Source organism: Sarcophilus harrisii, chromosome 1 (assembly GCF_902635505.1).
Source record: "Sarcophilus harrisii chromosome 1, mSarHar1.11, whole genome shotgun sequence".
Lineage (NCBI taxonomy): Eukaryota > Metazoa > Chordata > Mammalia > Dasyuromorphia > Dasyuridae > Sarcophilus > Sarcophilus harrisii.
The window spans coordinates 710,379,898-710,400,825 of NC_045426.1; the positions used below are offsets into that span (position 1 = coordinate 710,379,898).

The 20,928-nt window shown below is 55.7% G+C and overlaps 1 protein-coding gene across 3 annotated transcripts in view; it reads left to right on the top strand.

Moving 5' to 3' along the window:
• COMT (catechol-O-methyltransferase) overlaps nucleotides 1-20,928 on the top strand; it is a 28,085-nt gene that overhangs the window by 711 nt on the left and 6,446 nt on the right. Inside the window, exons 2-3 of one of the 3 annotated variants that reach the window (XM_031948994.1) lie at nucleotides 15,071-15,329; nucleotides 16,264-16,457. In XM_031948994.1, the coding sequence (XP_031804854.1) occupies nucleotides 15,071-15,329; nucleotides 16,264-16,457 (453 nt within the window). Of the gene's footprint in view, nucleotides 1-15,041; nucleotides 15,330-15,764; nucleotides 16,013-16,263; nucleotides 16,458-20,928 lie in introns of those variants that run through there. The other 2 variants (XM_031948995.1, XM_031948996.1) reach the window with 2 other exon arrangements.

Genomic DNA, 20,928 nt, shown 5'->3' on the forward strand with positions numbered 1-20,928 from the left:
CGGAGGAGCCCGGCTTCGCTCCCCTCCGTCAGGGTCTACAGGGAAGCCACCCGTGGGGGGGGGGCAGGAAGGCCCTGCTCCCTAACAGAACACGGGGCCCCGGTCTGGGGCCTTGGGCAGGGGTCTCCTCAGGCCTCAGATTTAAGTGCTGGGATCCAAGGGGGGACTCATGGGGGGCTGGGGGGTCCGGCCGGGGGGGGAGGGGCCGGGGGTCCGGCCGGGGGGGCGGGGCAGGGGTCCGGCCGGGGGGGAGGGGCCGGGGGTCCGGCCGGGGGGGCGGGGCCGGGGTCCGGCCGGGGGGGCGGGGCCTGGGGGGGTCCGGCTGGGGGGGAGGGGCCTGGGGGTCCGGCCGGGCCTGGGGAGCTGGTTCCGCATTTGGAGCCAGGACTTGAAGGGTTCGATTCTCTCAGATCCTTGGAGTCAGGTCGGAATTCTGGCTCATTTGTTTGCCGTGTGCGTAGTGCGGGAGCCCCTAGTGCGGGAGCCCCTAGTGCGGGAGCCCCTAGTGCGGCTCCCGCGTCCCACGGGGGTCATTTAACCGCCCCGGCCTCAGTCTCCCCCTCTGTAAAAGGGGCTGATGACGCGGCGCCGGGCGCCCCGAGTGCGCGGGCGGAAGAAGCGGGGGTGGGTCAGACTTTGAGGGCTCAGAGGTGCTTGCTCGGCCTCGGGGCTCGCTCCGGCCTCCGGACGCTCCTGCTGGAGAAACAGGGCTCGGACCCCGGGTCATGGGGCCCGGCGGGCAGCGGGCGGGCCCCGGAGCCTGCCCCCCACCCCCGTCTGTCAGAAGCAGCTGAGTCCGGAGGAGAAAAGGGGCCCTCCAAGGTCCCGCGGGGGGCGGGGGGACCAAGGGGCGGGGGCCGTCACGGAGGCTCGGCCGTGACCAGGAAATCGGAGTCAGAAACTGCCCCCCCCCAGATGCTTCCCGGTATTTGCTGGCACAGAAAGGAGCTCTTTGAAGACTCAGCTGCCAAGCTTTTATTAAGCCCCTGCTGAATACCCCGCCCTCTGCTAAGGGCCCCAGTCAGGGAGTTTACAGGACGCGGGTCAGAGGCCCCTGTTCTCCACGGGGTAAGATCTGGGGCTGGGATGCCCGAGGGCCGGGGAAGGGCGGCAGGGGCCGGTGCCCTGGGAGCGGGAGACCCGTTCCCACGCAGAGGCCCCTCCCCCTCGGGAGGCCCCTCCCTCTGGCGCCCTTCCCCCACCCAGAGCCGCCCCGTCCGCGTTCTGGTCTCAGAGGACCCTCTCCGAGCCCGTCTCTCGGCCCCCACCTCACCCCCACCCTGTGTCCTGGGCCCGGGGCTCTTCCCCAGCCGTGGCCCGCCACGCTCTCCCTTCCCACCCCCACGCCTTGGGGACCCCCGCCCCCTCTCTTTTTCAGCCGTGTCCCCATGAGGGGCCTGGCCGGCCACCCCCTTCTCCGGCTCACTTTACAGACGAGGAAACTGAGGCAAGCAGGGCCAAGGGACCTGGCCAGGGTCACGCAGCCAGCGCGCATCTCCAGAAGAGGCTCCAGGTCCGGGCCCTGCCGGGCCCTCAGGCCCCAGCCCCCCTCCCCCTCCACGTTCCTGGGCATTTTCTCGGGGTCTGCCCCTTGCCGAGAACTCTTTCCTTGGGGTCTGGGCCTCTGGCTTCCGCCTCCTACAGGAAGTCTTTCCGGATTCCCTTCCTGTAGCCGGGCAGGCTTGTTTGTCCAGGGTTATTTATGAGCTGCTCCCGTAGCCTTCTCTTGCCTTGCTTTATGTGTCTAACAGCATGTGCCGGGCACACAGTAGGCGCTTAATAAATGTTTGTTGACCGGCTGACCGCTCTTGGGCTGATCTGGGTTTCCCAACTCCCTGGGCGGGAGCAGCTGGGCTTGGGCACTCCTGGGGGGGGGGGGTCTCTGTGAGTTCCCGGGCCAGAGACTTTCCTTTTTAGTCCATTTTGGTTCCTTCTGTTCCTCTCCCTCTGGCCCCGGGCCAGGGCCGGGCAGAAGGAGGAGCAGGCGGAGCCACGGGCGCTGCCATCCCGGCTCCCCCTCGGCTGCTCGGCGGCACTTGGGCATCGAGGCTCTGGGAGGCCGCATTTGGAGCCGGGGGCGGCGCGGGGCCCCCCTCCTCACAATTATCTGAAACTCAGCTGTGAGGGAGCCCGGGGTCCTGGGGAATGGGGCTGCAGGACAGAGGGGGCGCCTGGCGAGTGCCCCCGGCCTCCGTCACCGGGCCCGGGCATTAGAGAGGCACCTTTGGGTGCCCAGGCTCCTCCAGACCAGGGCAGGAGGACAAGGGGGAAGGGACGGAGATGGAGGCGAGAGGCCGGAGCCCGGCGGGAGGAGGTGGAAGCTTACCTGGCAGTTCGGAGGCCGCAGCCTAGATATGCCAAGCGTCCCTGCCCTCCGGCTCCCGGCGCCCCTTCCCCATCCAGCCCCTCGTCTCTGCTGCGGACGGGCCTGCCCCTGGGTCTCCCCCAGACCTGCCCGGGGTCCCCTCCATCTGGAAGCTTCTCGAGGCAAGAACTCCCCTCTGGGTGTTTGAGGCCCGGCCGCCAGCGCAGGGACTCGCGGATCGAGCGTCCGCTGCAGAATCAGGGGGTCCGAGGTCGGAGCCGGCCAGGGGAGGCCCTCGTCCGCCTCGGTTTCCCGCTCTGTAAAATGAGCCGGAGAAGGCAACGGCCGAGCCCTGCAGCGCCTCCGCCTGGGAGCCCCCCGTGGGGCAGAGTCGGGCGATGGCCCGGAACGGAGGGTTCTGGGTCCCGGCCCCGCCGCGCGCTCCGGGAGCTGCCGGGGACAGCTGGCGGGGCCTCGGGGGTCTCGGGACACGGTGCTTGTGCTTGTTTAAGTAGGTCTGTGTTCATGTTAGATAAGCACATTTATGCGTGTTATATGTTATATTCATTAATGTTTATGCATAGAAACATATTTACGTTTAGGAGAGGGGGAACCGAGGCAGCCCTGGGCGGGATTAGAACTCAGGGCTCTGGCCCTGGCCGCTGTGTCTCTCGGAGCAGGATGGAGGCCGGGTCCCTGTTCTCCTCCCTGGCACCACCCGGCCACGCTGGGACCCCGGCCTCCTGCAGTTCCTGGGGGGAGGGGGCGGCCTGGGCACCCCAAGAGGCGGGTCTAGAGCTCAGTGGTCTCCAGCCCCCCCCACCCCCCACGGCCCCCCTCTCTCAGCCCATTCAGGGGGGAGCTCAGACTGTGCTAGGGTCAGCAGCAGTGGTGGCGGCAGTCGGTGCGTCCCTTGGGCGGTGGGAGCGCCGCCCCCGTTTCACAGATGGAGCCATGAGGAATGGTTCGGAGGCAGGGCCTGCTGACCCCTGACCCTGCACCCCCAGCCCCTCAAGAATCACATAGGGAGACTGGAGTTGGGCCTTTGGGGGCCACAGCTGCCAGTGGGGAATGGGGCGCCGGCCCCCCGAGGCTCTCCTGGGGTCCCCGACTGCTTTTGGACCCCCCACAGGGGCAGGGCCTGGGGACCCAGGGCCAGGGGACCCCCCTGCCCAGCCCCGAGGGCCGGCCTTCGGCTTTCCAAGTAAGGAAGAATCCTTCAGCCCCCAGGAGGGCAACACATGCATGAGCATGGATTAGGCACCTGCTGCTGCTGCCGCCGGCCCGGAGAAGGGCAGGGAACAGCTTCTGCCCTAATGGGAGCCACATGTTCCCACAATCCCACAGGGGAAGGCCCTGGGTGGGGAGGGTACCCAGGAGGGGGCTCTGAACTTCTGCTCTTTTGTTCCCGGGACCCCGGCCGCCCTCCCTGCCCCTGTTCCCTGGTTGCCCACGGTTTAGTGCCCAGGACCCCCGGCCGCCCTCCCTGCCCCTGTTCCCTGGTTGCCCATGGTTTGATGCCCGGGACCCCGACCTCCCCCTCCTGCCCCTGTTCCCCGGCTGCCCACAGTTCGATGACCTCTAGAGGCAGGCAGGGGCTTGGGAAAGGTGGGCAGGGCCAGGGAGCCTCTGGGACGGACCCTCCCGATCTCTGCAGCCCCGCTCCTGTTCTTACAAAAGACTCTTGGGAAGTTGGGACGCGGTCCCTGGGTCTCTCTGGCCTTCCCAGCATGCTCATCGTTCCCTGGACCCCATGTTTGGCGGGAAGGCTTGAGGGGCCCGTCTTCCTCCCTAACCCAGCCCGTTGCTAAGCCTGGCCTCCGTTGCAGGCCCCGGGATTCAGGGTCTCTCTCCGGCTGGGGGGGCCGGTGCCAGGGGGGGCCCCAGCTGTGGCCACTGCTATTGGCTTGGGGAGCCGGGCTCCAGACATCAGGGCTGAGTGGGAAGGACTCCCGGAAATGGGCTGCAGCCCCAAGCAGGGAGACTGATGATCCCAGCAGCCAAAGGTCCGGTTTCCAAGAAAGGGAGGGAACCCACTGACCGTGGGCCACGGACTTGGCTGCTCTCCCGGCCCAGACCCGGCAGGGAACGTTCCTGCGGCTTGGAACATCCGAGACCCCCCCTTAGAGGGCAAAGGTCAGAGCAGCTTGCAGCCCCACGCCCCTCGTGGCCAGGCGGCTGATGGGTTTGTGGGAGGCCTGGGGGCACCGTGTTCTCAGCTCGTGCTTTGGGAGCCCCCCCAGAGCCCAAGAAGCGAGTCCGCTTGGCCAGGCCTCCGGGCTCCCTGGCAGCTGCTGGCATCTGCCTGGCGAGGGGCGCCCGGCCCAGACTGCCCAGTCCCCAGTGGGGTGGAGCCCCTTTCCCCTCGCATGGGGCAACCGTGGCCGATCTCTGTGTGGAACAAAGCCCCGGCACCGTGGGCTCCGGGCTGGCAGCGGCCCCAGAGGGCATCCCGTGCCAGCTGTGCCCTGGTACTCTGGCCTCGTGTCCTTGGTTTGTGGCATCTGCCTGAGGGTTTCTAGTAAGCGCAGGAGCCCCGGACCTTGGCCCGGCTCTCGGGTGGGATGACAGCCCCCCATTGGTTGCCCCGTCACCCTCTGCCCGCGGGTCCCCAGCCTGGTCCTTCCCAGGGCCCGGCCCCAGGCCTGCCACCGGGGGACATGGGGGGCCCTCCCTTCTTGCTGCCTCCTTCCCAACAAGGTCCTGTTTCTCTTCCGGCTTTTTGTCTCTTAAAACCCTCCAAGCAGAACCGAGCCCAGAGCCTGGCAGCCTCACCTCCCACCAGGGGAGAAGCGCTGACCTCCTTCCACAGCCTCCCTGGAGCCTTAGGGGGTCTCTCCTCAGAGGCAGCTTCTGCTCGGGGTCCAGGCTCCGAAACAGGGAACGCCACAGGCTGCCCTGAAGGGAAGACTTTGTCCTGGGACCCTCCACGGCCCCCTTTGGGGTTTTCTTGTGTCTCCTTCTCCAGCTCATTTGACAGATGAGGAAACTGAGGCAGACGGGATTCAGTGACCTGCCTGGGGTCACTCAGCCGGAGGGTCTGAGGCCGGAGCAGCCCTCGGTCTTGCTGGCTCCGGGCTCCCTGGGACACCGAGCTGCCTTTCAGCAGCTCCCCCCCCCCCCGCCCCCAGGAGGGCCTGAATCCGGGTCCAACCTCGGACACTCGCTGGGTGACTGGGCAAGCCGGCTGGCTGGGGCCTCAGTTCCCTCAGCTGCAAAATGGGCATAATTACAGCCCCTAACTCAGAGTTTCTGGAACTATCAAAGGACATAATATGGAGAGAGAGCCTGGCATGCAGTAGGTGCTTCATAAATGCTTGTTTCTGTCCCTTCTTCCTTCCCAGTCCTGGTCTCCCAGAAATTCTTTGCCTTCACAATAGGATGTTTGGCCTTGAAGGTCAAGCCCCTTCCTGCCAAGGAGAGGGACCCTCCCCCTTCCCAGCGCCAGCCAGCCCCTGGAGCCTCACCCAGAGCTCCCAGAAGCCACACCCAGAGCTCCCGGGAGACAGCTGTCTGCCCCACACCTTCCTGGCATGCCCCCCCCCCAGCAGGACAGGGAGCCCAGGCGGAGGGGGAGGGGGAGAAAGGCCCCCCGGTGAGGGAAGAACGACGGGGGTCATGGTGATCCTCGGAGCAGCTTTTGGCAGCTGCAACATGAAGCCGTCTCCTGTTCTGACATTTCCCAGAGCCTCCCCTTCCCCCCCCCCCAGCCTTTGTTACAACAAAGTTGGGGGGGGGACCTCAGCACCTAAGCAAGACTGACCAAAAGCTAGAGAGGGCTGCAGGGCGTGCCGTGTTCTGCCCCCGTAGCCCCCCACCTCGGCGTGAATCGGGCCACGCCAGTCCCGAGCGGTGCCCAGCATTGGTCTGGGACCCTCTTCCTCGTCCTCTCCCCTGCCCTGGCCTGTGTCTGCGGGGACGCCCTCATTCAGCCTCCGAGGGTCACTGGGGCTCCTTCCCCCCGCCACGAAATAGAGAAAAGCAGGAGCGGGCCTTGTCTCCGAGGCCTCCTGCCTAAGCTCCCCGGAGCCACACTGGGAGGTGGCAGTGATAATAACAGGTGAATGAGGCACTTATTAAGCACTCGCTGTATGCAGAGCACTGTGCTAAGCTGGGGGAGTTAATACAAAAGTCAGCGCGTTCTTGCTTTCCTGGGGCGCCCTCTGTAATGTCTGGGCCTTTTAGCCATGAGCATTTATTAAGCACCTGCTGAATGTGGGGCCGTGCTAGGAGCGGAACGCACAAAGGCAAGGAAGGCAATCGCGAAGGAGAAGCAACGTCAAAGCTCCCGTTAAAGCTGCCTTGGGTTTCCCACTCTGGGATCTGGAGCGAAGTTGGAAAATTGAAGCGTCCGGGCTTTAGGGAGTTTTCCGGAACCATGTGGACGGTCCCTTCTGGAGGCTGGGTCTCTCCCTCCTCCCCCATGGATCATTGAAGGACTTAGGAAGACGTCCCGGCAGCCACCTTCCCTTTTTTAAGGTCATTTTGACTTTGGCCATTCAGCGAATCGTAATCCAGACGCCTTTTCGCCCGTCTCCTTGCGTGAAGGACATGGGTGGGCCGGGTGGGAGGCGCCATAGTGGAGTCAGAAGAACTGAGTTCAAATCTAGCCTCAGACACTTCCTAGCTGTGTGACCCTGAGCAAGTCCCTTCACCCTGTGTGCCTCGGTTTCTCCATCTGTAAAGTGAATGGCAAACTGCTCCAGGACCTTTGGCAAGAAACCCCTAAATCGGAACGAGTCGGACAGGACCGAGAGCACAGGGACGCGAAGCTGCTTGGCCGGTCTCCCCTCGGACGCTGGCCCGTGACCCCCTCGAGCATCTGACCTCTCAGAGCTCCAGAACCCCTCGAGGCTCTTGTTTGGTGGAGGAAGTTCCTGATAAAAGCACAAGTTCAGTAAAAAAAAAAAAAAAACACCAGAGTCCCAAGTTACCACATGTTTCCTCACTGCAAATCCTGGTGGCCCGAGGAGAGAGCAGAGTCGGCCGCCCCGGGTCCAAATTCCTTCTTGGTTCTTTCCAGCTGGGGATCCCGGGCAAGGCGGTGACCGTCCCGCAGCCTCCGTTCCCTCGTCTCACCTGCAGGGAGCGGCAGCGTCTCCCTTCCGGGAGCCACGAGGGGAACGTGAGGGGCCGGGTCTGGACTTTGAGGCAGAAGCCAGATATTAGCCGGCACCCTTCTGGAAGAACCGCCGAGGACATCTCTTTCTCCTCCTCCACCCGGGAGCCGGTCCTTGGAACAACATCCCCTTCACTCCCCCCCAAAAGAAAGGGGCTTCTTGCTCTGGCATGTTCTTAGTGTGGACCTAGACAGGAAGTTGGTGGCCAAAAAATCCCACTCACAAAGCAAGTGGGAGGCGCGGACCCCGCAAAGTGCTGGCTCGCCGAGACCATTGCCTTCCTCTCCCGAGGGATTCTGGGTAGAGAGTAAAGACAAATTTCTTGACAATGCAGAAAGAAAGGTTGGCAAGAGAGAGACAGACGAGAGACCAGAGGTGGGGGAGACAGAGACGGGGAAGGAGAGACAGAGACAGAGACAGGGAAGCAGAGATACACAGACAGCCAAACAGAGACAGAAAGAGAGGAAGAGGAAGACAGAGAGAGCCAGAGAAACAGAGAGAGGAAAAGAGAGCACAGAGAGACAGAGACAGAGAGAGAGAGAGAAACAGATGAGAGACCAGAGGTGGGGGAGACAGAGACAGGGAAGGAAAGAGAGACAGAGACAAACAGAGACAGACAGACACTGGCCACAAGTGCTGAGCAGGACCGTTAGGGCTCTGCGCCTGCTGCCCCATGATCCGTCTTCTCAGTTCCCAGGCCCTGTCTGCTGTGATGACCTTGTCCTGGGAGAGTTTGACCTTTGCACCCCTGCTTCTCTTTCCCCCAGGAGGATGGCGGCAGCCACCTTTGCCCCCTGAACCCTCGTGGGCAGGGGGCGAGTCCCAGGCTGTGGGCCAGGATCCTGGCTCTCCCTTGCTCCCCGCCTGATCACGGACAGTCCACGTGCCGTCCCTCCGCTGCTGTGGCCGGGGCCTGCCCTCCTCTGCCTGTCTTTGGCCAGCCCCTGCCCGGACAGCACAGAGCCAGCTTGGGCTGAAGTAGCTTCCTGAGGCATCTCCCCGCACCTGGAAGCCCGTTAGTGGGCAGAGCCCCCACTGAGAGCCCTGGGGACAGTGTGTCCAGGGCCGGCCCTGGTGGGCTTCCTTTGCACACAGCCTTTCAAGGCAGACCTTCGGCTGGGAGCGACTTTGGGGGTCTGAGTTAGAGCTAAATTAACCCCCGAAAATCCCCATAATCAGGAGAGGAAACGCCAGCACCTCGTTGGCACGGGTGACCCGCCTGCAGTTGGCACTTTGGGGGGCGCTGGTCCCCTTCGTGGCACCCTCACAGCTCTGATCATTTAGTGAGCTTCCCCATATCCACAAATAGCAGCCCCCACGGGCACCTTTCCATGGCAGGCCCTTTCCCTATGGGCTCTGGTTGCATTTCTCTTCCCAAGGCCCAGTGGGAGGGAGTCAAGGCAACAAACATATCGTGAGCACCCGCTGCTGCCAGTCAGTGGCCAAGGGCTGGGCCATAAGCAGAAAGGCAGCCCCCAGCCTTGAGGAGCTTCTCTTCTAAGGGGGAAAGCAAAGGAAGCTGAGAAAAAGTGGGCAGAGGAGACCTCCCCTCCCCCAGGGAGAGTCAGAAGTGGGCCCAGAGCCACAAAGCTGGGCTGGAGTCCCGGGAGGAGCCGGCCAGTCAGGACAAGGGAACACGGGGCAGAGCCAACTCCCAGGAGGAAGCGGGGGCTGCCGAGGCCCAGCCAGAGAGCGGGTTGGCTTTCAGTGGGAGCAGAGATTGGTGAGAACCTCAGAGGGCCGATGCAGCCAGTTTAAGCGGGGCAGGAGTAAAACTCACGAAAAATAGTTTTAAGTCTCCCGAGTTTGGCTCCTGTCAGCTCTTTCTCGGAGGTGGAGAGCCTTTTTCCTCCCAAGACCCTTGGGATGGGCTTGTATTGCTGAGAAGAGCCAAAGCTGTCCCTGCGATGCTCTGTGCGGGTCCTCCTGGTTCTGCCGGCTTCCCTTCGTATCCTGCCCATCCAAGGAAGATTTCTTCACTCCCCTCTCAAAGTCAAGAACCAAACTCAAGGATTCCTTGGGGGAATCACCAGTTACAGCCGCGTTATCACTGAACACAAGACAACACCCCAAGGCAAAGGCAGACTCCATTAACTTTTCCCTAACGGGGTCCCCACCTCCTAGCCCAGAGAAGATTTTGGGGGGTTGGGGCAAACATGGTCTCAGCCACATCTCTGCGGAAGAAACTCTCCTAAGAGAGTTTGGGGAACCAGGCTCCTCCCTGATCTTGGTGATCAAGATCTCCAAAATTATCTCCAAATTATCACAAGTCACTTCAATATATACTGAGGTACATACTCAGACCAAGAGCTGTTTAACAGTGATGCCTAAAACCGATAACAAAGCTTGTCAGGCTGGCCACCTCACTAAGGCCAGTGACCCCACTGAGAAGGGGGGAACATGCAGGAAAGGAAGGGTCGGAGAGATGGGAAACATTACAATTGGCTATATTGAGAAAAGTGGGACACCCTTCTCTGACAATTAAGGAACGGCCATTGTTTTGTGGGACTCGCCGGTCTCTTGTATCTTCTTTAGGGGATCAGTACCACCTGTCTTCCTGTCCCCTTGGAAGAGATCATATCTCCCCCTGCATAAGGCCAGAGACTTATCTTTTGGGCATTGGCACCTGCTTAAGCTCTTCTGGACTTGGTGACTGTGAGCCGATGTCCCAAGGGTGAATGTTTCCACACTTTGAGGGAAATTTTCTTAAGAATTGAGAAATGCAGCTTGACAAAATGGGGCAATACTATAGGATAGGGGAAATCATCTTGCTATATTTTATTTTTTTATATTTTATTTTCCCACAATTACATGTCGAAACAATTCTTAAACATTTGTTTGAATTTTGAGTTTGAAATTCTCTTTTTCCCTCCTTTCTTGCCTCCCTGATGTGGCGAGCAATCCAGGATAGGGTCTACAACATGTAATAATGTAAAGCATTTCCACATTTGTCATTTTGTACAAGATGTGAAATTTTAAAAAGAAAGAAAGTGAAAACCCATCATGCTTCAGTCTGTATTCAGACAATATCGGTTCTTCCCCTGGTGGCAGATAGTCTGCTTTATCTTAAGTCCTTTGAGATTCTCTTGGCTCATTGTTTTGCTGGGAACAGCCAAGTCATTTACAGTTCTTCATTGTAGGATGTTGCTGTCGGCTGTGCCCAACTTTCTCCTGTTTCGGTTCCCTTTACTCTGTATCAGTTCACAGAAGTCTTTCCAGGTTGTTCTGAGAGCATCCTGCTTGTCATTTCTTACAGCACAGCAATATTCCATCATCATCATGTACCACGACTTTGTTCGGTCACTCCCCACCTGAAGGGCCTCCCCTCAGTTTCCAATCCTGTGCCATCACAAAAAGAGCCGCTCTCAATATTTTTGTGCATGTGGGTCCTTTTCCTTTTTGGGGTGCCTTTGGGATATAGACCCAGTAGCGGTGTCGCTGAGCCAAAGGGCCTGAACAATATTATGGCAATAGTTCTAAATTACTCTCCAGAATGGTTGAATCAGGTCACAACTCCACCAAAAGGGCATTAATGCCTGTTTTCCCAGATTCCCCTCCAACATTTGCTATTTTCCTTCTTTTGTAATATCAGGCAATCTGCCAGGGGGAAGGTGGAACCTCAGAGTTGCTTAATGTGTGTTTCTCTAATCAGGAGTGAGAATACAACCTCTTGTTAAATGACACAAAATACTTTGATTTCCTCAGTAAGTAGATGGGCAGTCAGCTGGAAAGTAGGTAAGCAGTTAGGCAAATAAGGAGGGAGGAAGGTGAGTAGAGAGGTGATGTTAGAGATACACTCTTGACACTGAAAATCAGATATCAAGGAAAAGTTATTAAAGACGAATTTTAAGGAATCAACGTTTCTGGCCAGAAGCGGGCCCAGGGGCCCTGAGCAGGGAAGCGGCAGAAATTTTGTACCCGCTGGTTTGGCGCAGCCCTCCCCTCAGAGCATGGATTGGTCTGTTCCCGTCTAGGTTACAGTCTTACATGTTTCCCCCTAAATACTATAAATCTGTTCCCCTTCTCGTCATACATCCCATGGTCAAAAATGGCGGAAAACTCCTCCTCGGAGGTATCTTGTTACGTGTTCAGTTAGCCGATTAAGCAGGCCAAGTAGTGATCTGGTCAAGTCCGGTCACTGACCCCGACTAGTTTGGGCCGGATCACCTCGGATCAAGTGTGTGGTGTTCTGAAAACCACAAGAGCCTTTCTGATTGGCTGAATCCACCTGTGCCTTCGAGCCTCCCAATTCCTTGTTTGCTCAAGGCTTCCATTGATCCCCTAATTGTTCCATGGAGTCTTAACCTTCCTTAATTCTCACATTCTGAAAAGCTCTTGGTCCCCGGGACCCGCTGTCCCACAATCCCACCCTGCCTCAAAGCTCGCAACACTCTGGAAGCCCAACTTCTCAGGATTTAGGGAGGGGAGAGAACTAAGAAGGTTGGTAGGTTGGTTGGTTAGTAGGTTGGTAGGTTGATAGGTAAATAGTTTGGTAACTAGGTAGGTTGGTTAATAGCTTGGTAGGCTGGTAAGAAGGTAGGTGGGTAGGGCAAGCACGTGTCTTTGTAGATGAAGGCCCCGAAGTTTTTGCAGCTCGCCAGTGGCTTCAGCTGGGAAGTGCCAGAGCTTGACCAATGGCAGAAAAGTTCGGGGGGGGGGGGGAGAAACCTTCATTCTTCAGTGCCCCTTTTTCCAAAAGTTGACTGGATGAGGCTGAGGAAGAGAAGGTTCCTTAGGAGCTGGAATTACTTCAGCAGATGAAAATCCCTTTGCTTCTGAGCGCCTTGGCAGGAGTGGTCCCGGGGACTCGGGGGTTTTAGGGAAATGACTCAGCGAGGGTGTGCGGAGCTGCAGCCCAACTGACTGAAACCAGCTGTTGCCCGCCGTGAACCCTCGCTGGGGCCAGAAGATGCCGTGAGCTACCGAGCGCAGCACAGAAAGGCCTTGGGATTTCCAAGGCTGAGGGGGCCTTGGCTGAATCAAATGCCTCTCTCCGAACAGAAAAACACTCGGGCTAAAATAATCTCAATTGATAAACAGTGTTTCTGGCAGAGGACAGACTTTTCCTTCCCCCAGATTTCTGATGCAATTGCAGGATCTGAGATGCACCAAAGCCAGACCCAGAATTCCTGGGAAGGACTCATCAAGCCTCCTGGGAGGGTCTGGAGGAAGGGGAGCCGGGAGCCACTGAGGCAGCTCCTTCTCCCTCTGGACAGCTCTGGTTGTTAGACTCTCTCTGCCCTCAATCTCCTCTCCGGACCCTCCCCCCCCACCTCTGGCCGAACCTTTAGGGCCAAGCAGAGCCAGGCTAAAGTGTTTCCTACGTGATGGGCCTTCAGATTCTCCCCCAGGGCAAACTTCCCCAGTTCTTCTGCCTGGTCCCCATGACCTGAACTCAGGACCCGTCTCCATCCCCGCTGCCCCCACTACCCACGTTACTGCTTCCTTCCCTGGGCTACTTCCGGGGTGGGAATCTTACCCAGTGTTCCCACCAGAAGGATCCAGATGAAGGTGGAGGCCCCTGGGAACGGTGTAAACTTCTGTATACACACATTTTGGCCTCTGGTGGTTGTTCCCATCCAAGATCCTGGTTGTTTTCCCATCAGTAAATGGTAGCAGGACTCAGTTGAGTCCGACATGCATTTATTAAGCACCTGTTCTGCTCAGTGCTCGGTATGGGCGACCTCCTGGGGGGCCAAGGATAAGAGGCCAGACTGAAAGTGAAGAGATGTGGGAGGGGCTTTTAGCGGGAAGAGGAGAGCAGGGGGGACAGGGGGGAGGAGGGGAGGGGAATGGGGGGAGCCAGGCCGGGGGAAGGGCCGGAGACTTTGGTATCTCTTAGCCAAGGGCAGCCAGCCTTCGTCCTAGTGCCGAGTCCTTGTGCCAACTGGCTGGGAATTTCCAGGCATAAACACCCGGCAGCTGGGGGAGGCTGCATCGTTCCGGCAAGATGTTGCACAAGGGCTGCGGGTGCTGTGCTCCCCAACGGAGTGCTCCCCCCTCCCCCACACAGTTGTGGGGCTGTGCCAGGCTCTCCCACGGAGACCGTGGCCCTGAAAGCTCATAATCTGGTGAGGAGCCTCCTGGCCAATGACACCCTTCCTGTGGCAGGTCAAAGTTTGAGCCCGGCCCTGGGAGGAAATGGGGTGGGCACCTCTGGCCTTTGTCAGACAGGGAGGCAAAGTTCAGAGAGAGCGGGCTCTCCCACGTGGCTGGTCCGGGCTGGGGGGGGGGGGTCCCAGGAAGTGGCTTGGCTGGTGGTCAGCGTTCCAAGCTGTTGCTGAAGGCCCATCATTTATTAAGCCCCTACTGTGTGCCAGCTCCGTGCCAGGTGCTGGGGATACAAACACAAGGACTAGGGACGAGATGGGAGCAGTTAAAGAAAAGGCAGCTCAGCTTCTGGGAAAAGGGAGAAAATCCCTGGCAAGAGTCACGCTCCCCTTCCTCCTGAGCTCCTACCGGGGCTCGGGCACCGCGGGTTGTTCTGCTCAGCACAGCCCGGGATTTCTGCTGTTTCTGTGGTTTCTCTCGGGCTGTTTGTGTGTCTGTTTGTACTGTGATAGTTGTGGGTTTGTGTGTGTGTGTGTGTGTGCGAGGGACCATGGCAGAGACCCCACCGAGGCCAGCCCCCCTTCTGGGGAAGCCCCTCGCCCACCTGCCCTGCCCACACTTTCCAGCATCGGACCAGGGGCAGCTCAAACTCAGGGCCCCTAAAGTTGCCTCAGTTGCTTCCTCCCGCCCCCCCCCCACCCCCAGACTCTGGGCGCCACAGGCTGCCGAGGCTAACCCTTCCTCCCCCTGGCTGCAGGGCGGGGACTCCACCCCCTGCGCCACAAGCCGCCCCTGACCCTTGCAGCTGCTGTCCTGTGTTCCAGAGCTTTTTCTTCTTCAGGCCCCACACCCCCAGCTCCTGCCAGGGATCCGTTCGTGGGACGGTCTCTCAGCACCTGGAGCTCCAGCTGGGGCCGGGCCCGGATAAAGTGTCCCTCACGTTTCATCCCCAGCCCTCACCCATCAGCACCCAGAAGCGCCTAATTAATGCTGCCTTGGATCATCTCCCAGTGTGTTATCCATCCCTCATAGTCCTGCCCCTGCCAGCTGCAGACTTGGCAAACCCGCCGAGAGGCCTTTATCAAACTCCCAGCCCGGGGTAGCTGCAGGGGGATCAGAGGGTGGGCCGAGAACACTGAATCCGGCCCCCTCAAGGAGCCCAGGGGAGCGCTGAGCCACGGTCCCTGTCCAAGCCATGGTCCCTGTCCGAGCCACGGCCTTCCTGCCCCCTTGTTCCGGTCCCACTCTGTGCCTTGGAGTCCCCCCGAACCTCTGGCTCTTCTTCCGCCTGCTGTCCACTCCATCAGAACGCCGGGACTTTTGCTGCCGCAGTCTCTGACGGGCTCCTTTCCCCTCCCGCAGCCTCCGTGGGAGGCCCCGCCCTCTCTGCTCTCCCCTGGGCCATGGCTCTGGATCGCCAGGGACCCCCAGGGCTGCGATCCAGGGTGTCAGAGATACTGCCGGGAGTCCAGCCCGCCTCTCACAGTGCCTGTCTCTCTGTCTCTCCCTCCTCCCTCTGCCCTCCGCCCTGCCCACCCCCACCCCACCCCCCCTGTCCTCGCCAGGCCCCCACGCTGAGGTGTCCTTTCTGCAGATGCTGGGGAGCCTCGTGCTGGCCGGGGCCCTGCTGCTGCTGCTGCTGGCCTGGAGAAACCGGGACCTGCTGGTCCTGCTCTGGCACGACCGCGTCGCCCTGTGTGTCGCCAACTTCTTCTCGGGCATGAGCAAGGAGGAGAGGATCCTGAACTGGGTCAAGCAGCGGGCGACTGCGGGCGACCCCGAGAGCGTGCTGGGTGCCATCGACCAGTACTGCTACCAGAAGGAGTGGGCCATGAACGTGGGCGATACCAAAGGTGAGTGCCCGGGAGGGGGCTCGCCGGGAGACCCGCTTGGGCTGGCTGGAGCCGGCTCCCCACCGGGGCTCGGAGAGCCCCCATCCTTGGCCTGGAGGTGACCGGTCAAAGGCTCGGGGCGGGACCGTGCCAGTCTGCGCTCAGCCCCTGCCCGCGCTCAGCCCCTGCCCCACGCTCTGCCCCCGCCTTGGGGTCTTGGTCTCTGGCTGGCCCGGGCCGGAGGGGCCTTGTACCCTCTGCCCCTTCCCCAGCACCCGGAAGGCTGGTCCTGGGGCTCCCCCCACTGCCAGCAGGGCCTGGGGCCCTTGCCCCCCCCCCAGGGACAGATCATGCAGGTGGGTGTGGTGAGCGCCAGAACCCGAGCTCCCTGGGCAGGGCCCGACGGGTGCAAACACTGATAAGGTGGTGAAGGGGATCACAGAGCATTGGCTCAGGAAGGGACTAGAGTCTAGAACAGAGCTCGTCTGGGCTGGGAGAGGCCTTAGAACGGGGGATGTGGGGGAACCCTAGAACAGAGAATGTCACCACTGACGTGCCAGGGAACACCTGCCGAGCGCCCAGCACCCCTAAGTTCATGAGAATTAGCAGGATTCTGCCCCTTTCCCAGATGAGGGAGGGGAGGCCCGGAGCGGCCACACGACCACAGGAGCCAGGGTACGACCAATGGAGCCTCGAGCACCACGGTGACTGAGACCACCAAGACTGGGGGTGCATTTGAACCCAGGGCCTGCCCTCCGATTTCATGCTGCTCTTTCTCCCTCACTTGGGTTGGCCCAAGTTCTCTGGTCTAGAAGTCCTGGGCTTTCTGGGGGAGATGTGGGGGGGCGGGGCTCACTACCCCTCGGGGAAGAGTTGGCAGGTCCCCCCTGATAGGCAGAGTCACTGCTGTCCCCTCCTTAGGCCCTGGCTGACTTCCCCCCTCCTTTGCCCTCAGGGCTGATCGTGGACAAGGTGGTGGAGGAAGTGAAGCCCAAGGTCCTGCTGGAGCTGGGAACCTACTGCGGCTACTCGGCCGTGAGGATGGGCCGCCTGCTGCCCCCCGGCGGGCACCTCTTCACCATCGAGTTCAATGAGAGCTTCGCGGCCATCGCCCAGCAGATCATCCAGCTGGCCGGCCTGCAAGAGAAGGTACAGCCCGGGCACGGAAGGGAAGGAGCCCCGCACGGGAAGCCTCGGTTTTCTCATCTGTGAAATGGGTGGGCCAGACTGAAGTGAGGAGATGTAGCTGGGGTCTGTGGCTAGATTTCAGGGACTCCTTGAACTTGGATTACCAAAAAAATCCATCTTTACTTTCACAAACTTCTAACTAAAATTTAGCATCTTCCCTAATTATTTAAAACCGTTCTTTGGAGAAGGGGTCCAAGGTCCTTCCCACCCCACACCTCCCGGCTGCAAACCCAGGTAAGAGCTTCTGCTCTGGAGAAACGGCAGGAGTCTCCATGGGGTGCCACAGGGCCTCCTTCCCGGCGGCTCAGGGTGTTTGGGTCGTGCCCTCCCAGGGGCCGGCACTTGGGAAGTGGGGGCACTTGGCAACTCCATGAACCAGGCTCACCCAGCTAGGGTCTTTGATTGGCAAAGCTCGAACCCACAGCTTTTGTCGTTCAGTCATTTTGAACTCTTTGTGACCCATTTTGGAGTTTTCTTCGCAGAAATACTGGAGCGCTTGGGTATTTCCTTCTCCACCGTGTCCCCGTTTTATAGATGGGGACTTGAGGCAACTTGGTAGGAAGGGTTTGAGACTGGATTTGAACACAGGTCTCTCTGATTCTCCACTGTACCACCGGCTTCTTAGGATTTCAGAGTTCGGAGGGACTTTAGAACATGGAACATCAGAGCTGGAAGAGACCTCAGAGATCAATCAGCCAATCCTTTTTTTAACATAGGGAGAAACTGAGGTCAGCAACAGGCCTTTGTTAAGCTCTGCCTAAGTGGTAGGCCCTGGAGATACAAAGATGGGTCAGAGATAATCTGTCCCTGCCTTCAAGGAGGCCCCCTATAGTGGGAGAGACAGCACACACACACACACACACACACACACACACACACACACAAAATGTACAATCAAACTGTCTTTTGACTTTATTTTATGTCTGATGACATCTCAGGAAGTCATTAGGTTCCACTTGGCCAATTCTAATTTTTAAGGAATTCTTGTCTTCAGTTAGCTTGTGTAGCTCTTTTTCATTTGGCCGGTTCTGATTTTTAAGGAGTTCTTTGCATCAGTGAGGTTCTGTACCTCTTTTTCCAGTTGGCCAGTTCTTTTTTTTAAGGTATACTTTTCTTCAATATTTTTATGTCTCTTTTTCCAAACTATTAACTGTCTTTTCATAATTTTCTTTCTTCACATTCATTTCTTTACCTAATTTTTCTTCTACTGCTCTTATTGACTTTTGAAATTCATTTTTTTTTTTAGCTCTTCCAGGAATTCTTGTTGGATTTGTATCAGATTTACATTTTTCTTTGAGACCTTCATTTGTACTGTTTTGATTTCATTGTCTTCTGAATTTGTGTGTTGATCTTTTCCTGGTACCTTAGTAGTTAGTTTTTTTTTTGTTGTTGTTGTTTTTTTAATGATCAGGTTATTGTTTGCTCATTTTTCATTCCTATTTTTTAGAAATTTACTTAGTGAACTAAATAAAAACTAAGAAAAAAAAAAGAAAAGGAAAATAAACAAAACAAAACAAAAGTGTCATTTTCCCAGAAGAATATCAGGATTCAAAATAACAGTAAATTTCTATTTCAAGAAAGCAAATATTAGAAAAAATTATATTCATGAATACCCATCTTTTCTTTGCTTCATTGTAGGTTATTCTTTTTTTCTCTTCTGCTCGCTTCTTACTTTGCTCTTTTTTTCCCCTTTCCTATCCCTCCTCCCTCAAGAAGGCTACAATTAAGCACAGATATATATGTGTGTGTGTGTGTGTGTATGTATGTACATATACACATATTCACAGACTCACACACATATACATGTATCTATATGCATACATACCCACATATATTCAGACATATATATATATATATACATTTACTCAGATGTAAACTTGCATCTATAACAACATTAATATGGCTGACATATAATGTAGATTCCTCCCTTGATTAAATCTTTGAGTTGGATTTGTCTGAGATCAGTGATTACTAACCCTACTTCTTTTTCTAATAAATTCTACTCCAATCCTCCTTGGAGAGTGTCTGTATATCTCTTATTTCCTATCCCTCTTAATTCTTCTATTTAATTCTGTTCCTTAACTTGCTTTGCTATTACTTAACCTTCCCCTCATGGAATCCTTCCTTACTCTCCACACCCTTCTATACCCCACCTTGCTTTATTCCCTCCAATTTTATTTCTTTATAGATTTTGGAAAGTGCTCTCCCCTTCGTGGTGTGTATGTATGTATGTATATATATGTATATATATATATATATATATATATATATACATATGTAGTGTTCCCCACTTAACTTATTCCCGATGTGAGCAGTTTTCACAACTACGGCCCTCCTCCCCACTCTGATACCTTTGTACCGGTTCTTCCTCTGTACCTCATTTGTATAACATAATTACTATTTTTATATATTTATATACTTTCCTAGATAGTATTGCTTTTTAAAAGCACCATATTGTTGAGGTGTGAGAAGACCCTAACAGCGATGGGGTCCCCGGGTTTTTGCGAAAGAATTCACAGTCTGATCTGCAGGCGAGGTTTGGGGCAAAAAAATGGGCTATTACACTGAGAAACATCTTCCCCAAGGGCCAGTTCCAGATAGGAATTAGCAAAGGTTTGGGGTACAGAGTCGTTTTTTATTAGCCTTCTATGGTTTGGGGCTAGGGAGCAATTACAGGCTAATTTTCAACTCATTAAAGGGTGATGATTGTTTCTGAGACCAAGGTGATTCACAGATTAATTGGAGGTGGGCAAGATTCCAGTGACAAGCCAGGTAGCTTTCCCAAGGGAGATTCAGGTGGGTGGGAATCATTTTTAGGGATTTCCCCAGGCCAGGCGGTCCACTGTCCACAAAGATCAGGGGGACATAGAATCCCATTACACCAATTTTATACTCAACTCTGCCCCAATCTTTCTTTTGAGCTACCCAGCTACTGATGTTCATTTCCAAGCACGACACATAATGTGACATAGTTCTCTTTTATTGTCCTGACTCAGTTTCCCTAATTGTCCGGCCTCGGTTTCCCTGAATTGTTCTGCCTCCGTTCCTAATTGTTCTGTTCAATCCTGCAACACCACCCTTCCCTCTTAATCATCAGAATGTTTGATAGCATACAGATCTTTTATCCGAGAATATGAGGGGCCCTATCCCCATTATGTCATCTCTCTTGTTACTCTATAAAAGAATCTTTGTATCTCACATTCTGTGCTGAATTCTTGGAGATGATAGTTTCATTCAGCCCTGGCACCAAGCCATGGATCCATTTGGTCCCAGTAAATCTCCCCCTTTCAAATAAAACATTAAAAATTCTCTAATCTCTATCTTGCCTCAGTTTTTCCGGCAATAAATGAATTGTCCATATTGAGTTCCTTGAAGTTAATCTTTGATTGGGGTCTTATGTGTTAAAATTTCTGGGTTTAGTTGAAACAAAATCCTGAAAATCTGCAAGTTTGTTGAATGTCTATTTTTTTTCCATTCGATATTACAGATAATTTTGCTGATATGACATTTTTTACTACCGGCCTAGTTCTTTTAATTATTGGAATATATCACTCTAGGACTTGCAGTCTTTTATTGTGGCTACAACTAAGTCCTGTACAATTCTAATTGTAGCTCCAGCAGATTTGAATTTTTTTATTTGTTTCTTGTAAAATGTTCTCTTTGATCTGAGGATTCTGAAATTTGACAATAATATTCCTGTGTGTTTTCCACAAAGGATCTCTTCGCGTTAGTCGTTGGTAGATTTTTTCTATTTCTACCTTCCCCTCCTGTTCTATCACTCCAGGACAAGTTTCTCTGATTATTTTGTGCATTATTATGTCAAGCTTCCTTTTTTTGGTCACAACTTTCAGGTACCCCAATTATTCTTATGTTTTTTCTTCTTGATCTGTTCTCCAGATCTGTTGTTTTTATAAAATGTTTCACATTCTCTTCTATTTTTTCATTTTTTATATTCTGTTTTGTTATTTCTTGGTCTCTCGTGGCTTCACTGGCTTCTCCATGCCCAATTCTAATTTTCAAAGAGTTATTTCCATTCTTCAGACTCTGTATCTCCTTTTCAAGTTGGCTAATTCTTTCCCATGATCATAGATCATGTTTTTCTTGGATAGTTTTTATTTTTATATTTTTAGTTTTTCTCAACCTCTCACTTGAGTTTGAAATTCTTTTTTGAGTTTTTCTATAAATTCTCTCTGGGCTGGGAGCCATTTAATGTTTCTCTTTAGGGCAAAAGAAGTTTTTTTTTTTTTTTTTTTTTTTTTTTAACTTCAATAACCTCTGAAAATGAACCCTGATCTTCCCCATTTCCATAGTAAGTTTCCACGTTTGGGTCCTTCCTTCTTTGCCAGTTCATTTTTTAATGAGAAGTATTAGTGGAAGCAGCTCTAACCCTGGGCAGGGGGCAGGGGGCCTCCAGTTTTGCCTCTTCTTTCTC